Source organism: Hyperoodon ampullatus (assembly GCF_949752795.1).
Source record: "Hyperoodon ampullatus genome assembly, chromosome: 1".
NCBI classification, from domain to species: domain Eukaryota; kingdom Metazoa; phylum Chordata; class Mammalia; order Artiodactyla; family Ziphiidae; genus Hyperoodon; species Hyperoodon ampullatus.
The window spans coordinates 202,769,611-202,787,102 of record NC_136914.1 but is presented as its reverse complement, the minus strand read 5'-3'; the positions used below and the strand labels follow the sequence as shown (position 1 = coordinate 202,787,102).

General features: G+C 48.9%; 2 protein-coding genes across 2 annotated transcripts in view; both read left to right on the top strand.

Moving 5' to 3' along the window:
- Nucleotides 1-17,492, top strand: part of ARMH3 (armadillo like helical domain containing 3) — a gene marked incomplete at its 3' end in the record, with an annotated part of 562,435 nt that overhangs the window by 57,151 nt on the left and 487,792 nt on the right. The gene's annotated exons all lie outside the window — the stretch shown is intronic.
- On the top strand, nucleotides 8,076-14,658 carry ACTR1A (actin related protein 1A). The gene is made up of 9 exons (XM_079707614.1): nucleotides 8,076-8,127; nucleotides 8,856-8,981; nucleotides 9,782-9,906; nucleotides 11,125-11,341; nucleotides 12,071-12,163; nucleotides 12,774-12,948; nucleotides 13,052-13,113; nucleotides 13,834-13,874; nucleotides 14,052-14,658. The coding sequence occupies exons 1-9, from the start codon at nucleotides 8,080-8,082 to the stop codon at nucleotides 14,152-14,154; spliced, it is 990 nt and encodes a 329-aa protein (XP_079563740.1). The 5' UTR covers nucleotides 8,076-8,079; the 3' UTR covers nucleotides 14,155-14,658.

The window sequence follows — 17,492 nt, the reverse complement described above, 5'->3', positions numbered from 1 at the left end:
CAGTTTTAGATATGGGGCCTCAGGTAGTTCTTGCTGTTTGATATTTAGAGAGTTTTGTTTTGTTTTGTTTCAAAGTGAAAGATGGATAGGAAAAATCATTTGAAATATTTGAGCCAACTTTATATTTTGAGAATGTGTCTCTAGCAGATTCAACAGCTCCATAGCTTACCATGCTGCCACAATTTTATTTCTGGGCTGAAGAGAGTGTAATTAGGGCTTCCCTGTTGGTGCAGTGGTTAAGAATCCTCCTGCCAACGCAGGGGACGTGGGTTCGAGCCCTGGTCCGCGAAGATCCCACATGCCGCAGAGCAACTAAGCCCGTGTGCCACAACTACTGAGCCTGTGCTCTAGAACCCACGAGCCACAGCTACTGAGCCTGCGTGCCACAACTACTGAAACCCGCGCGCCTAGAGCCCGTGCTCCACAACAAGAGAAGCCACCGCAATGAGAAGCCCACGCACTGCGACGAAAAGTAGCCCCCGCTCGCCGCAACTAGAGAAAGTCTGCGTGCAACTCAGCAACACTCAACGCAGCCATAAATAAATAAATAAACAAACAAACAAACAAGCATAAGTCATTCTTCCCAAAGGCATATCATAGATAGTAATACAAGAAAGAGGAGGGCAGCTCCCAGGCCACATTCTGAGGACCACAACACTTTGATTAGAATACTATGTTTATTCTGAAGCTCAAATCTTTGTGACGATCTCGAAGGTTAAGTTCTTTCCTAAAATGGATCAACATTCTGGTCAATTTTAAGATTGTCTTCATGACCATACTGTGTGGGCCTAAATCAGGAACAATACCAGATCTTTACAAGTTCTTCAAGCTAAGAATTTAACTGTTTGGGGGGAATGTTATGCTGCTTCAGCCCCCTTTTTGAAAAGTGGGATACTCTCAACACACAGAAAAGTTCAGAGAAGTATATAACAAGCACCCATGTAGCATGTGTCTTCCACCCAGATTTAATAAATATCATTTGCCATATTTGCTTCATTTTTTTTAGGAAATAAAACGTTACAGATATAATTGAAGCCTCTTTGTACCCATCTACAATCCCATCCTTTCTTTCTGGTCCAGACATAACCCCAAAAGCAAACCGTCATCGTAAAATTGATGTGCTCCTTTCCATCCATTATTTTATGGACACTTGTATTTTATAATGTGTGTGTGTACAGTATTTATGTTTTGAATTTTTACTTAAGTGTTATCATCTTATTTGCCAGCTCTCCTTATTATAGAAAATTTCAAATATAAACAAAAGGAGGAAGAATAGTATAACAAAAACATCCACATATCCATCACCTAGCTGAAATTGTTATCAACTCTTGGTCAATCTACATTCCCACCCACTTCCCTCTTCCACACTCTTTTATTTTATTATTTATTTATTTATTTATTTATTTTTGTTGCACCAGTTCTTAGTTGTGGCAGGCGGTTTCCTTAGTTGTGGCATGCATTGGGGATCTAGTTCCCTGACAAGGGATCGAACCCTGGCCCCCTGCATTGGGAGTGCGGAGTCTTATCCACTGTGCCAACAGGGAAGTCCCACGCTCTTTTAAAAACATAACCAATATACTATTATCAAACCTAATAAAATTAATAATAATTCCTTAATATCATCAAATATCTAGTCAATGTTCAAATTTCACTAATTGTCTCTTTTTTTAAACAACTTATCATCAGCTCTTTTTTTTTAACATCTTTATCGGAGTATAATTGCTTTACAATGGTGTGTTACTTTCTGCTTTATAACAAAGTGAGTTAGCTATACATATACATATATCTCCATATCTCCTCCCTCTTGCATCTCCCCTCCCAACCTCCCTATCCCACCCCTCTAGGTGGTCACAAAGCACTGAGCTGATCTCCCTGTGCTATGTGACTGCTTCCCACTAGCTAGCTATTTCACATTTGGTAGTATATATAAGTGCATGCCACTCTCTCACTTCGTCCCAGCTTACCCTTCCCCCTCCCCGTGTCCTCAAGTCCATTCTCTACATCTGTGTCTTTATTCCTGTCCTGCCCCTAGGTTCTTCAGAACCATTTTTTTTTAGATTCCATATATATGTGTTAGCATACGGTATTTGTTTTCCTCTTTCTGACTTACTGCACTCCGTATGACAGACTCTAGGTCCATCCACCTCACTACAAATAACTCAATTTCATTTCTTTTTATGGCTGAGTAGTATTCCATTGTATATATGTGCCACACCTTCTTTATCCATTCATCTGTTGATTGTCATCAACTCTTAAGATCTGCTGATTCACTTAAGTTTAAGGGACACTAGAATTAGCTGAGGAAATGGAAGTCAATATATTTATGTAACACTGTCACTTGTGTGACTTTCAGGCTGTTGGTTATACAACTGCAGCAAGAATCCATCCGTAGTTTGACAGAGAGAGTGAAGAGGAGGTGGCTTGCAGAGATAATCTCACTATTCAATTATGTGTATTTTGAGAGTCACGGATGTGCTTCACATCAAGCTAGAAAGCACGTCTAGAATAGGGGTCTCGAACTCAATGCCTGCAGAGGCCAAGCAGATACATTAAAAAGGTCGGGGGGGGGGGCGGGGGGAGAAGGTAGCCTTAACAACAGTGCGAGGAATCTGGAAGGTGCATTGGGCACACCTGACCAAAGGGCCAGCTGCTTCTCATTTCCAGCCAGTTGTCCCCATGTAGGAATGCAGTCCCAGTGTTGCCATATCTTCTGATTTTTCAAGAGAAATCAGAAGTATTAAATTTCATGTGCAATCTCTAATTTTTTAAGTGTTAGAAGTTAATGTAAAAGTAGTTTGTGGTCTATGGAGACAGAAAGCAGATTAGTAGTTGCCTATGGCTGGGGGTTGGTGGTGGTGAGGATGGAAAGTGGCTGCTAATGGATACAGCGTTTCTTTGGGGGATGATGACAAAGTTTTAATATTAGATTGTGGTGAATGATTGTACACTCTGTGAATATACTAAGAACCATTGAATTACACACCTTAAATGGGTAAATTGTACGGCATGTGAATTTTATCTCAATAAAGTTGTTTTTAAAAAACTACCTTGTGGGGGACTTCACTGGTGGCTCAGTGGTTAAGAATCCTCCTGCCAATGCAGGGGACACAGGTTCGAGCCCTGGTCCGGGAAGATCCCACATGCCACGGAGCAACTAAGCCTGTGTGCCACAACTACTGAGCCTGTGCTCTAGAGCCCAAGAGCCACAGCTACTGAAGCCCGCGCGCCTAGAGCCCATGCTCCTCAACAAGTCATCTCAATGAGAAGCCCGCGCACCACAACAAAGAATAGCCGCAAATAGAGAAAACCCATGTGCACCAACAAAGACCCAACGCAGCCAAAAATAAATTAATTAATAAAAAAAAAAACTACTTTGTGGGCCAAACAAAATATGTCTTTGGGCCAAAATGGGCCACCAATATCCTAGAATCTGAGGCTCCACCTCTCAGCGTCCTCTTCCCACTTGTAAAATGTCAGACAAGCCTCCTTCCCAGCATGTCAAGAATAATCAGTGCTTAGGATAAGGTTGCCCAAGCCACAAGGCCTATAGCCAGCAGGTACTGGGAGAGCCTTGCTGAAGGATTTGCTATTTGTTTGCCTGCATCAGAAGGAGAATTGTCAGTGGTGGCTGGCAGCAGACTCGAGTCCCCAAAATCAAATGTTTAATGAGACTAATTTTTCAAGTAGCTTCTAAAAGGCATTTGTTTACTTGGCTTTGCCAGAGTGAATAACAAAGAGAGTGGCAGCTCATTTGCCAGGTATACAGTTCCTAGTTACAAATACCGTTAAAGAAATTGACATGACCCGGAAGAAATTGACATGCCCCTTTTATATGCTCTTATGGTATGGCTTGCACAGAATAGAGGCAACTCAGCCGGCTCCCCCATCCCCACCCATTCTTCACCCATTCTTCAGCTGGCCTGCCAGGCAGCTCGTAGAGCTGCAGGGACAAGCTGGGTCTGGTTCCACCTTGTGCATCATTCCCAACAATGCCTTTGCCTTCCCTGTACCACCCCTGCCTGGGGCTTCTGGTATTCCAGCTGCTCATTCAGGTTCCATACTTTAGGCTTCATCAGCTCAATCATTTGAGCTTGGTTTTCATTTTAGTCAACCAGCATCTATTCAAGTACCTTGCACATGTGAGATACTGCTGATATACAGAGTCTCTGACTTCAAGGAATTTGCGCTGAAAAGAGACAAAAGTGGAAACCATAATTCGAATAGAAAGCAGAATGAGGGGACTTCCCTGGTGGCCCAGTGGTTAAAACTTCGCCTTCCAATGCAGGGGGAGCGTGTTCGATCCCTGGTCGGGGAGCTAAGAGCCCACATGCCTCATGGCCGAAAAAAAAAAAGAAAAAACATAAAACAGAAACAATATTGTAACAAATTCAATAAAGACTTTAAAAAATTGTCCACATCAAAAGTATATATATATATATATATATATATATATATATGTTTTTTTTTAAAAAAAGCAGAATGAAATTTATGCTACCTAGTAAAACAGGTAATGGTGATTTGGGGAGATAATAGGAAGAGGATAATTAATTCCAACTGGGGATTATTCTTCAGGAGCAAGGTGGTGGTATTTGAACTGGGCCTGTTATACTCTTGCTGGGAAGGATGGAGAGACAGAAAAGAACCTAACATCTTAATCTGCCTTACCACTCAGCCTCCAGTCCTTTTGCTAGTAAACTCAAAATCAAATATCCAGGAAAATCATCTCTTAAAAATATCGGGCTTCCCTGGTGGTGCAGTGGTTGAGAATCTGCCTGCTAATGCAGGGGACACGGGTTCGAGCCCTGGTCTGGGAAGATCCCACATGCCGCGGAGCAACTAGTCCCGTGAGCCACAACTACTGAGCCTGCGTGTCTGGAGCCTGTGTTCCGCAACAAGAGAGGCCGCAATAGTGAGAGGCCCGTGCACCGCGATGAAGAGTGGCCCCCGCTTGCCACAACTAGAGAAAGCCCTCACACAGAAACGAAGACCCTACAAGCCCAAAATAAATAAATTAAAAAAAAAAATCTAGGAACTTTCCTGGCGATCCAGTTGTTAACACTCTGCGCTTCTACTGTGAGAGGCACAGGATCAATCCCTGGTCGGGGATCTAAGATCCCGTATGCCACATGGTACGGCCAAAAAAAAAAGAAATCTAGAGTCTGAAGCACAGACTCTAGATTACTTTTCTTGTTTTCAGCCTCTACCAGGAGATCCAGTTAGTCTGCTGGCATCACCACCCCCAGATGAAGGCAGTGGGCAATTATTGGAAGCTTGAGCTTCCAATAATTCCCAGAGTTCCCAGAGTTCTCTTGTACAGTGTTCTTTTCACTAGCTGTGCTGCTGTCCCAGAGCCCTTGGGTTTGCAGTAAGATAGTCTTTTCCTCCTTCCCGGTCTTTGAGCTCAGTTTACAGCTGCACTTTTTCCAGGCTCCTTGCTGTTCTGCCCAGGCCAATGAGTTTGCACATTGTCTCCTGTTTTCTCCTGTTGGCAGAGGTTCCTGCTGTCTTAGAGAACTGGCTTGCCCTGCTCTCCTCCCATACTGCTTTCCCTGTCCTTCAACCACTTCTTACCTCCTCCCTCTGTCTTGCTACGATCAGGCACCAGGATGACCCATCTGACCCCACCCCACCCCCTGCCCTTCTCCTATAGAAGAGCAGAAGTAAGAGACAGAGAGGGATCCAGGGCTGTTGTCAGGAAGCCTTTGGTACCAAGGTAACCTTGGCTAGTTAGCTCTCCTGATGTGTTTACTGCTTGCTGTGTAGGTCCTGGAAATATCAATATTACACTCGCCCCAGGAGAAGTGGTCAACATGCAGCAGGAAAAGGCTTGCCCTAATTACACTTGCAGCTGCAAACTGTGTTGGCGGGGGTGGAAGGACGAGGGTATCAGGTGTGGTGGCAGAAGAATTAAGAAGGAAGAAAACACGGTGAATCTCAAGCAGTATCAGGCCTCGACATCTGTCCTGCATGGAGTTGATGTCCAGAGTCAATGTTTACTTTGGCTGGGCCCGGGTGGTACCAGAGGTGATGGTGGGAGACATCAGATTCTTCTCAGACAGTGCTTTAGGGCTTTCCTGCTCTTTACCTCAAGAGACCAACAAGTAAAGGAAAGCATAGTGAAAAAACAAAACAACAACCACAAACCCCCCACAAAGCATAGTGGTCTGCCCCTGTAGTCAGAACCAGACAACGTGTGTCATATTGGAGTTAACTTCAAGTATGGCAGCGCTCGTGGTGGTGTCTGTCATAGAGGCCTTGGAGGGCAGGGATAGTTTGGGTCTGAGCTGGGAAAGTATGTTAGAAGCGTTCCACGGTGGTATAACAGAATCATGCGCTCTTCCCTCCTTGGTTATATTCCTAAACTTGGCTGCTTTGGTGCTTCTAGTCACTTTCCTCTTCTCTCCTCGAGAGTTCTTTTTTTTTCCCTTTATTAATATTAATTTCCCTCTTTAATTCCGAAAGTAAAACATGTTCAATGTAGAAAAGTCAAAGAATACATAAAAATCAAATAATATTCAGAGTATGCAATAGAAATGCCCCTCACCATCCCCAGCCCCACTGCCCTCCCTTTGGTGTGCGTTCACTGTTCAGATTCTCATACAAGTGGATATAGTATACATAAGTATAAGGTCTCTCTCTTTTTAAAGTAAAGATGGAACCATATTATACATACTGTATGATATATATCTCCTGTTGTTTTTGTGATATTGTGACTTCTCTTTCTCTCTCTCCTCAGGGATCCGGTGTGATTAAAGCTGGTTTTGCTGGTGATCAGATCCCCAAATACTGCTTTCCAAACTAGTAAGTCATTCTGTAGCTTAGTCAGAAGCTTGGGAGGCTTGTCAGCTTTATTATGGTGTCAGCCCTCCATCTTTTAGGGAGAAAGGATCTCTCATTTGGGTCAGTCTTGCTACTCAAAACAACAAGCAAGGGACAGGAGCTGGCTTTTGGAGTAAGCAGACAGTTGCCTTCAGGGTACAATCCGAGAGGTGAATTTTTTTAAATTTGATTTTATCTGATGCCAAAAATGTTATCATTGGTGACTCGTTGCTTTGGATGACCGTCTCTTCATGGAACCCTCTTCTTAAAATTCTCCTATCACCCAGGATGGGGTTTAACATTAAACCATACCTACCATCCTAGTGAGAATGAGTTTTTGGATTTTTTTTTATAAGTTTATTTATTTCTATTTTTGGCTGCACTGGGTCTTCGTTGCTGCGCGCGGGCTTTCTCTAGTTGCGGCGCAAGGGCTTCTCATTGCAGTGGCTTCTCGTTGTGGAGCACAGGCTCTAAGCGCGTGGGCTTCAGTAGTTGTGGCACGCAGGCTCTAGAGTGCAGGCTCAGTAGTTGTGGTACACGGGCATAGTTGCTCCGCAGCATGTGGGATCTTCCCGGACCAGGGCTTGAACCCGTGTCCCCTGCGTTGGCAGGCAGGTTCTTAACCACTGCGCCACCAGGGAAGCCCAAGAATGAGTTTTTTTCTCAGCACTTTCTTCCTAAGGCAGAGAGATTGCAGGCAGGAAAAGGGCATGGGTGCCTGGGAAAGGGGCTCAAAGCAGTAGAAAAAGGAAGAAAGGCCATCTGTCAGTTACAACATCATAGTTTTCCTTAATAGAGGCAAGGGCAGGAGGCTAAGGAGACAAAAACTTTTTGAGTTAATCAACCTAAATGAATTCTTGTTTCCCTGTCTCTATTGATCTGCATATATACTGTGGAAAAAGAAGAACTAGAGGTATTGAATCCTCCAGATTTTGCTTTAATAACTTATAAAATAATATAAATATAATAAATATATGAAATACAAATGACTTAAAATAATAAATACAAAAAAATAAAATAATACATGTTTATTATAGAAATTGTGGGAAGTGCAGAAAAGTAGAAAGAGGAAAATCAAAATCAACTATAATCTCATTCCTCAACAATAATCACAGTAGAATTGAGTATATTTCTTCCCATCCAAGTACGTGCATCAGTACATCCTTCCCGTGTTCTGTCATATGTTGTGTCATGAAATGAAAAGTGATGGTCCTCCCTGCTCTCTTTTGTAGTGTGGGCAGACCCAAACACGTTCGTGTCATGGCAGGTGCCCTCGAAGGCGACATCTTCATTGGCCCCAAAGCGGAGGTAATCCCCAGTCCTACTGAAGAAGCCTCAAGCCAGCAGGGGACCTTCATTGTTCCCCACTCGGGCAGTGTCCCACAGTGGGACATGGCCACGAGTAAAAGGAGCAATTTCCTCTTGAACTCTCCCCTTTCACTCTCTCATTCTAGAGTGAGTAAACCTAGTTGGTTTCTTTCTCCCAGGAACAGCCTCTGGTTTTGGAGAAAAAATATCTGGAACCCCACTTTGGGAAATAGAGACCAGTCTAGAAAAGAGGGCTTTCGCCTTCCTTCTGTACTCTGTCACTACATTGCCAATGATTAAGTTGACTGGCTTCGTTATCTTTTTGGCAGAAGTGATTGGGGGGAGATTCTAGCTGGGATACCCTGGGGATAAGTTAATTAGCACAGTTTGGCAGTTAATTAGCACAGTTTTCCTCAGGCAGCTTCTAGAAGCAGAACAACAGAATCATTGTTGCCAACCTTGGTTGCAAACGCCAGGAGATTGTGTCCTGGAACCAGGCAATGAGGAGGGTGCCACCCAGCGGCCCACGGAAATGCAGAAGCCCTCTGCTTTGCCAGCTGGTTGGTTGGGCACTGAGTACAGTTCGCAGCATACAGTTTAGAGACTTGGAGGCTGGGTGGCCCACCCTGAGCTGTGGTTGAGGACTGCAGGCCCTGGAAGTGCAGGGCCCACCTGGCAGCCCTGCTGAGAGGCTGGCTGTTGCTGTAAGTGCTGCTCTCTGCCCCCAGGAGCACCGAGGACTGCTCTCCATCCGCTACCCCATGGAGCACGGCATCGTCAAGGACTGGAACGACATGGAGCGCATCTGGCAATACGTCTATTCTAAGGACCAGCTGCAGACTTTCTCAGAGGAGGTGAGGGTCCTATGTTCAGGGTGCCCCTGCAGGGTTTGCAGAGCAGGCAGAGCCCCTACCCCAGAGATGAGGCGGATGACGATGAAAACTGCCACGAGCGTTTGAGTCTTATGTTCTAGGCACCAGGCCATGTGCTTTCCAGACATGTTTGCATTTAATCTTCACAGCATTCCTATGAGATACAGGTAGTATTATCTCCATTTTATAAACAAGGGAACAGAAGGTCAGAGAAGCCAGGTGGTGTTTTTAAGATCACCCAGTGAATAGGGTAGTAGAGCTGGGATTCAAATCCATGTCTTTCAGACTTCAGAGCCTATACTCTTTACCTTCTAAGAAAGGAAGTCTCAACTCAGAAACACAAAAGGAAGGTGCATACTAGGCTTATCAGAATTTCCAGGGGAGGGATATATTCCATTTTTTAAAAGTACAGTCAATATTGAAATTTAATTTTCTATTTTGAAAAAAATTTTTTAACTATTATTTTTATCGTAATAATTCCAAACTTAGAGTTTAGCAAAATCTTGACAATTGGAGCTATACAGTAGGTACAAGGACCTACATAAGAATCTTGGAAGACAAGGAGGGGAGTAGGGGGTGAGGACGGAATGAGACTTTAAAGGGGGTGTGAATTTAGAAAGCTGAGAAACTGACTTGGGTGGGGATAGGTGACAAGCCCAGTTTGTCCTTTTTTTGGAGAGAGGCTGACAAAGGTCGCCTGAGCTCTCCAACCAGCCACACAGTACTAATGAGGGGTGGGAATCTGGCCTCGCCCTGATTGCCGTCTGGGCATCTTTCACCAGCATCCTGTGCTCCTGACGGAGGCGCCTTTAAACCCGCGGAAAAACCGGGAACGAGCTGCTGAAGTTTTCTTCGAGACCTTCAATGTGCCAGCCCTTTTCATCTCCATGCAAGCTGTGCTCAGCCTGTGAGTAGCAGCTGGCTGGCTAGCCTGGCCCCTTGTGGGGAAAGCAGTCCTTTGGCAGAGTCGAGGCTGCCTCTCCTTTGGGTTGATTCATAGTCACCTGAGCATCTCTGCCAGGGAAGGTTGGATGGTGGGAAAGAGAGCATTGAGGCTGCTTTCCAGTCTCGTAACTCCCTGCTGGTTTGGTGTCAGAGGCTCTCCACTCAGCCTGCTGGGAAGGCCATGTGCTGCAACAGCTCTCCCTGCAGGCCCCTCTAATGACTTCGGGTATTATTTCAGGGCCTTCTCGTGCCGGGTGCTATGCAAGGCTGGTGATAGAGTCGTGATGAAAACCCCTCTGTGTTCCCTGTTCTCACACCTCCGTCATTCTGTCATGCTCCCAACCTGCCTCACACCAGGGTTAGGTATATTGCCAAGATCGTACACTGGTGACCTACAGATGGCATGTGTTTGGCCCCATTAAAAAATTGTGAGCCAGCATTTAAAAATTAGGACATTTCCTATCAAAATCCAAATTTCCGGCTTCTCTGAAAAAATGGGAAGATCTGGTAATGCTGGGCCTGCACTCCTCTAGAACAAAAATCAGCTGGAGCTGAAATAAAATAGCAGCTGCACTTTAGATAGGGTTTGCAAACTTGACTTCACCACAGTCCTCTCCATTGCCTGTTGTCCTCCCAACACGAAGGCAGAATGTCAGTTGCTATTTATGAAACATTGTGGAGTTTTCCCCTCATATCACAGAAATATATGTCTGTACCCTTGTCCTTACCAAAAGAGAAAAAACTAAGGACAGACCTAGAGGGCCATGTGGGAAAAAGCTAGTTTTTTATGAAAGTGAATATATTATTTTCTTTTACTCATTCACTTTTCCTGCCTGACCCCTGTGGGCATTTGAATTTTTTCCTCTTGTCTAAAGAGTAAAAACTGTCCCTCAGGCTGGGTCCCTGAAGCAGTTGAAGGCCAGGCCATCTCCTGCGGTTAGAAGGCCTGCTCTTCTGGGGGTTGGGGAAGGAGCTTGGAGAGGCTCAGCTCCTTTCCTTCAGACACTACAGGCTTGCTTTCTTCAGTACTCAGGCTGCCTTTGTACTTAGTCCAGTCGAAGGCTTCTGGAGAAGACAGGCCCCAGCTTTAGTTTAGCTGACATTGAACTCTAGCAAGAAGTGAGTTTCTTCCCAGAGTGAGGAGGCAGGGGTTGGTGATGGTTTGCCCCCTTTGCTTCAGTTATGCCACCGGCAGGACCACGGGTGTGGTGCTGGATTCTGGGGATGGCGTCACCCACGCCGTGCCCATTTACGAGGGCTTTGCAATGCCCCACTCAATCATGCGCATCGACATCGCTGGCCGGGACGTCTCTCGCTTCCTTCGCCTCTACCTGCGCAAGGAAGGCTATGATTTCCACTCATCCTCCGAGTTTGAGATTGTCAAGGCCATAAAAGAAGTAAGTGTTGCCCCCATGGGCCCAGGGCTGGGAGAGGGAATGGGAACAGCAGCCAGGACCTCCATGACCTGAAGTGAAGAGCAGCGAAGCTCCTGTCCTGGGGATCAGGCTCTGCCCTCCCCAGCCAGGCCTCCTGGCAGCTGTGTGATCTCCAGCTGGGTCCCCTGACCCTGACGGATTCACCTTCCAAAGTGCTGCCGTCTTGTGGTAGAAAGGGAGCTGCCTCTATTTCCTAAGCTGGGTGAAGAGCACACCCATGCTCGTTTATTTAATGGTTTTTATACATTATGTACAAATTACATACGTTCTTTTACATCCTTGAAGAAGTGAGAATACTTTTTTCTTTTTAGGTAAAATGAACCCTCCTGCCATCTATAGCTCTAGGAGACCTTGGAGCTGGGTAGGCAGTACCCAGAACCGTATGAGTAGTAGGAGAAAAACACCTGAGTCTGGACTAAAATTAGGGTGTGGTCTCAGACCCAAATCCAGAAAGCTGAGTTGCCACGCTTGCCCACCAGGAAGGTGGAGCAGGTGAAAATGCATATCCTAAGAAGGAGCAGGGAGATTTCGGTCAGCCCTCACTGGGTGGCACTTAGCATATGCAGCTCTAACGACCTTTAGGGCAGTCACTGCAATGGGCAGATTTCTGCAGCAGCACATCACCCCCGGGGACTTTGACTGGGGAGGTGCCAGGTTTCCTGCCTGCCTGACTTGTGCTTGGTTCTGCAGAGAGCCTGCTACCTATCCATAAACCCCCAGAAGGATGAGACACTAGAGACGGAGAAGGCACAGTACTACCTGCCCGACGGCAGCACCATTGAGGTAGGCAGCCGGACCTCTCCCCTTAGGCCCCCCAGGCCCCAAAAGCTCTGGGCCCAAACCAAACTTTCCACGGGCAGGCTGGAGTCAGGTCCTTCATACCATCTGCCTGGAGCAGCATAGCTCTTGAGCTGCAGCATCTCCTGCAGAGCGAGGTGCTAGGGACTTTGCTTGTCCTGTGTGGGGGGGGAGGAGGCACCAGAGGCATTTTCCTAGGTCGGAATGGGACTAGGAAGGGTGAGGTATAGTGCTGTCCTTAACCACTTAGGCACAGTGTAGGGTGAGTTCCACCTCCCTGGACCTCCATCGATAGGAAGAAATTTCCACAAATGAATGAATCCATCTATTAAGTCTCTGGCTGGCAAGTGCCAGAGCTAGGATTACACACAGGAGCTTCCTCTCTGTAGTTTCCCAGGAGCCCTGTTTGTTCCTTTTTGTTCCCAGGAGCCCTCTCCTTGTTCTTCTTTGTGCCCTTGACGTACAAGGTCTTGCCTGAGCGTGGCCTTCCTAGCCACCTGGTTACTAAGCCGTGGGCAGAGGGCCCTCTTCCATTCCCACTCCCAGAGGGACCTCAGCCCCACCCCAGCCTGAGAAGCTTGCGGCCCCCCCGCAGATTGGTCCTTCCCGATTCCGGGCACCTGAGCTGCTGTTCAGGCCGGACCTGATCGGCGAGGAGAGCGAGGGCATCCATGAGGTGCTGGTGTTCGCCATCCAGAAGTCTGACATGGACCTGCGGCGCACACTTTTCTCTAACATCGTCCTTTCGGGAGGCTCCACCCTGTTCAAAGGTTGGTCTTTGCTCTCAGCGCCCTTCCCCAGGAAGCTTCCACATACTGCTGGGCCCAGACGCCCAGAGAATTGACGTGAGATTCTCCTTTCCTGCCCATTCAGGTTTTGGTGACAGGCTATTGAGTGAAGTGAAGAAATTGGCTCCGAAAGATGTGAAGATCAGGGTAGGAGCATGCTGGGGGCGGGGCCTGGGGCTGGGTGGAACTGAGCCTCCAAGGATCTGGAGGGCCATGTGGCGTGGCCTCCCCTCCTGCTCTGCCCAAGTTTTTCGGGCACCGCCAGATGGCTCCCAGCTTCTACTCTGCTCCTGAAGCCCGCCAGAGGGGAGGACCCATCTTCACTCTCCCTCTTCACCAAAGGGGGCAGTTCTGATACCCAGATGTGGCAGGGTGCTAGGCTGAGGGCCCCACATGTGGTCTTTCAGGGAAACTGTAACACTGACAGGATACTGACTTTGGCTGCTCCCCCGTGACACAGTCTAACATCTTAGTGACTGCTGAGGAGAGCTGGCCTGCCTGAGGAAGGAGGGATCCTGAATGGAGGAGTGTGGTTCCTGCTGTACAATCTGCTTCCCACCAGCCCCCGACGGAGCCAAATCTTCCCCCAGATAGCCCCAGCTTCCCTGGGAGCCATAGATACTTAGGGATGCTGGGAACCTGTTTCTTCAGATGAGCAGGCTGGCCACAGTACCCCCCCAGAGAGGCCACAGGGTCCAGCAGGGACATAACTTAAAGCCTGTTTTATTAAATATATCCACTGAAATGTATCCATATATCCACCGGCTCTCACTGGCAGTGAGAATTGGCCATGAAGGTGAGTAGTGGCAGGGAAAGGGAGAGGGGAGGATGGACGTCTCAGGTTCCTCCTTCCACCCACCCCTGCAGATATCTGCACCGCAAGAGAGACTGTACTCCACATGGATTGGGTGAGTAGCTCTTCTGGGCATACGAGCGGAACAGGAAGCAAATGCATTGATTACCCCTCACCACCCCATCCCTTTAAAGAAAAGCCTGGTCCGGTTTGGCCCCAGGGGGACTGGCTGGCTCCATGAATACCCACTCCCCTTCTCTGACATTGTTCCTTTGGATTCCCTCCACTCCAGGGGCTCCATCCTCGCCTCCCTGGACACCTTTAAAAAGATGTGGGTCTCTAAGAAGGAATACGAGGAAGACGGTGCCCGATCCATCCACAGGAAAACCTTCTAATATTGGGACATCATCTTCACCTCTCTCTGAAGTTAACTCCACTTTAAAACTCGCTTTCTTGAGTCGGAGTGTTTGCGAGGAGTTGCCTGTGTGTATGAGTGTGTGTGTGGGTGTGTGGGTACGAGTGTGTGCGCATATGCGAGTGCCGTGTGGCCCGGGGATCCCAGGGATCCCGGGGCCCAGAAAGGACGATGAACTACCCACGATGGTGACGGCCTGAGACCTGGGGTTGACCACTAACTGGCCCCTGACAGGGAAGAGTGCTAGCAGAGGGCCTGCTCCGTCAGCGGGGTCTTTGGCTGGCTGTGTGGGACTATGTTTACTACCATAGGGAGACAGGGAGGGAGGTAAACCCAACCCCCGGGAGACCTTGCTGCTGCCCATCCTAGGCTGGGCCAGCCCCACCCCTACCCCACCCAGGGTGCCCTGCGGCCCAAGGCAGCTGCCGCCTCCCCTCGCTCATCATTCTGCTCTGAATGCCTCTTGATTACAGACTGAGGGCCAGGGTTGAGTTCTGTCTGGTTTTGTTGCAGTTTGGGTTTAGAAAGCTGGAAAAGCACTCCAGGAGCGGTTACTGAGACTTCGGTATCAGGAGGGGGCAGGATGCCCTCAGCTTCACCTGGAGACCAGGACCACACTGGGGCATTTGAGGAGGGCAGGAGTAGTGCTACTTCTGACGGGTGGCAGAGTTAACGCTCTAACCCCCAACCCCCATCCAGGGACCTCGGGAGAGTTTCAGGAGCCTGTCGGCCCCAGGCCCTTGCTTTCCATCCATCCATGGGCAAAGCCATCTTCAGTTTTATTTATTGAAGTGTTTGTACAGTACAGGGACTGGAGTGAGGGAGCTCACTGCCTCCTGCCCGCCAGTCACCCTGTTCACACTAACGTTTACAGCACCTAAGCTTAGCATAGCTTCCAGGGCCCCGCCACTCCCTGCTAACGGTGAACTGACAGTATCCATAGGCCTCAGGACCATTTGGGATCAGAGGCTACACTCAAAGTCACTCCAGCCTCTTTCTCCCTCTTCCACTTGCTCACCACCCTGGAATCAACAGGCTGGTTGCTGGTTGGATTTTCTGAAACAGGAGGTAGAATCACCCTTTGGCAGAGGCTGCTAGCAAAGGAGGGGTTTTGGGGATCCAGCCTCCTTAGGACTGGAGAAAGAGCTGCAATTAAGTTGCTTTTTCCCACGCTAGCTGACCCAGGGGGGACTAGGTTGTAGAGGCGAGATGGCCCCCTCTGGGCTGATTTGTGCCATTCTTGTCTTTGCACTTGTTTGGTTAGGGAGGGGCCAGACCAGAGTGCCAGGAGCTGATGGGCTCAGGCTCACCTCCTCTGGTCCAGTGGGGCCAGGTGCCTACCCTGGACTGGGCTGGCCTGGCAGTGGTCCCAAGGCTCTTCAGGCCAGATGGTGCAAAGCTGGGGCTAGCAGATATTCACCGGCACCCTCACCTGTGACACCAAGACCTGCCCTGATCCCAGATTCCAGGCAGTATTCTCCCCCATGCCGTCCAACGACCAAAGGCCCTGCCAGGTGTGGGCCGCAGCAGCAGGTGTGTGTGAAAGCGATGTGGCGACCCACAGACTGCAGTGTGCTTAACCAGCTCACCTCCCCCGCCCTTGGCCCAAGCCTGTCCCTCGCACAGCCTCGCACAAACCATGTTGCCTGGTGGGGCCCAGTGTACTTAAATAAACTCGTTCCAATAGACACATCAGCTGGGCCTCTGTCTGTAGCCAGTGCAGGGTGGGAGGAGGGAGGAGCTGTGGGCCCGGAATCTGAGGCTGTGACTGGGCCTAGTCTGTCCTCTAGAGGGCACTGTTGCACCAGCCAGACTTGGCCTGACCCTAGCCCAAGCCCCAGCCTAAGCCCCAGCCTGTCAGGTGGACGCAGTGAAGCTGGTGTTCACAACGAAGCCCAAAGACCAGGTCAGGAATGAGGGTCCCAGGCCTGTGCACATGCCCAAGCCCATGGATGAGACTCCACCCCAAATGAGGGGGCCAGCTCTTCACATCTCTGAAGTCAGAAGCTTATTAAAATACTGTTCCCAGGGCCCACGCGCAGATATTCTGATTAATCAGTTCTCCATTTTAAACCTGTATACTTGGTGGGAGGGGAGCGGTTTTCCAGGCACTTTACAAATGTTAATCCATTCTTAACCGCTGTGCACACCCTCAAATAACCATTGGCCTAGAGCAGTGGTTCCCAATCAAAGTCAGTTTCGGGGCTTCCTTGGTGGCGCAGTGGTTGAGAGTCCACCTGCCGATGCAGGGGACACGGGTTCATGCCCCAGTCCGGGAAGATCCCACATGCCGCGGAGTGGCTGGGCCCGTGAGCCATGGCCACTGAGCCTGCCCGTCAGGAGCCTGTGATCCGCAACAGGAGAGGCCACAACAGTGAGAGGCCCGCATACCGCAAAAAAAAAAAAAAGTCAGTTTTGCCCCTTAGGACACACTTGGCAATGCCTGGAGATGTCTGGTCGTCACAACTGGAGGGAGATGCTACTGACATCTAGTAGGCAGAGGCCAGGGATGCTGCTAAACATCCACAACAAAGAACAGCCCAGCCCCAACTGTAGTGCCAAGGCCGAGAAACGCTGACCTCAAGCAGAGGTTCTCAGTCCCAGCTGCACAGTAAAGTCACCACAGAGCTTTCCAAAACCCCAGTGCCAGGCAGTACCCAAACCCACGAAATCAGAATCTTGGGGAACAACTCAGACACCAGCATCTTTGCAAGCTCCCCAGCGACTCCAAGGTTAAGGACCTCTAGCCTAGAAGTGGTCACTCCTCCTTGCCCACCACGTCCAGCAGTGGTACATGGGAAACGCTCTGGGGCTACGACCGCAGGCCTGAAAGCTGTTTTGCTCCCAAGGGCCCATGCGGCCATGGGCCTGCAGGCTCTCCCTGCTACCCCAGTGACTCTGATGTGGGTGGCCCCCCACTCATCTCTGAAAATGCTCTCAGGCTGCTCTTATTAAGTAAGGAATCCTGTTCCCCAACCACCACTCCCACACACAGCACAGACCTCAGGAGTGGGAATAGAAATGACCGACTTCGATCAGTCTGTGATGAAATAAACATCGCTGAGAGGCCAGCTGGGGGCGCGGGCGCCCTGCAGCAGCTAGGGCGTGCTACTCCACGCAAAGCTGAGGCAGAGAGTTCTGAGAGAAGCCACCGCAAGGGGCAGGTGGGACTCAGTCAGCTTCCTCTGACTGGGCCAAAGTGGTTTCCGAGCCCACATAGGGCGCCGGCCCCAGCCAGGTAGGGGGATAGGCCTCTGTGCCCACAGCAACCCCACGTGACCACAGGGCGGGCCCCCCCTCCCTTCGTGATCCTCTTCT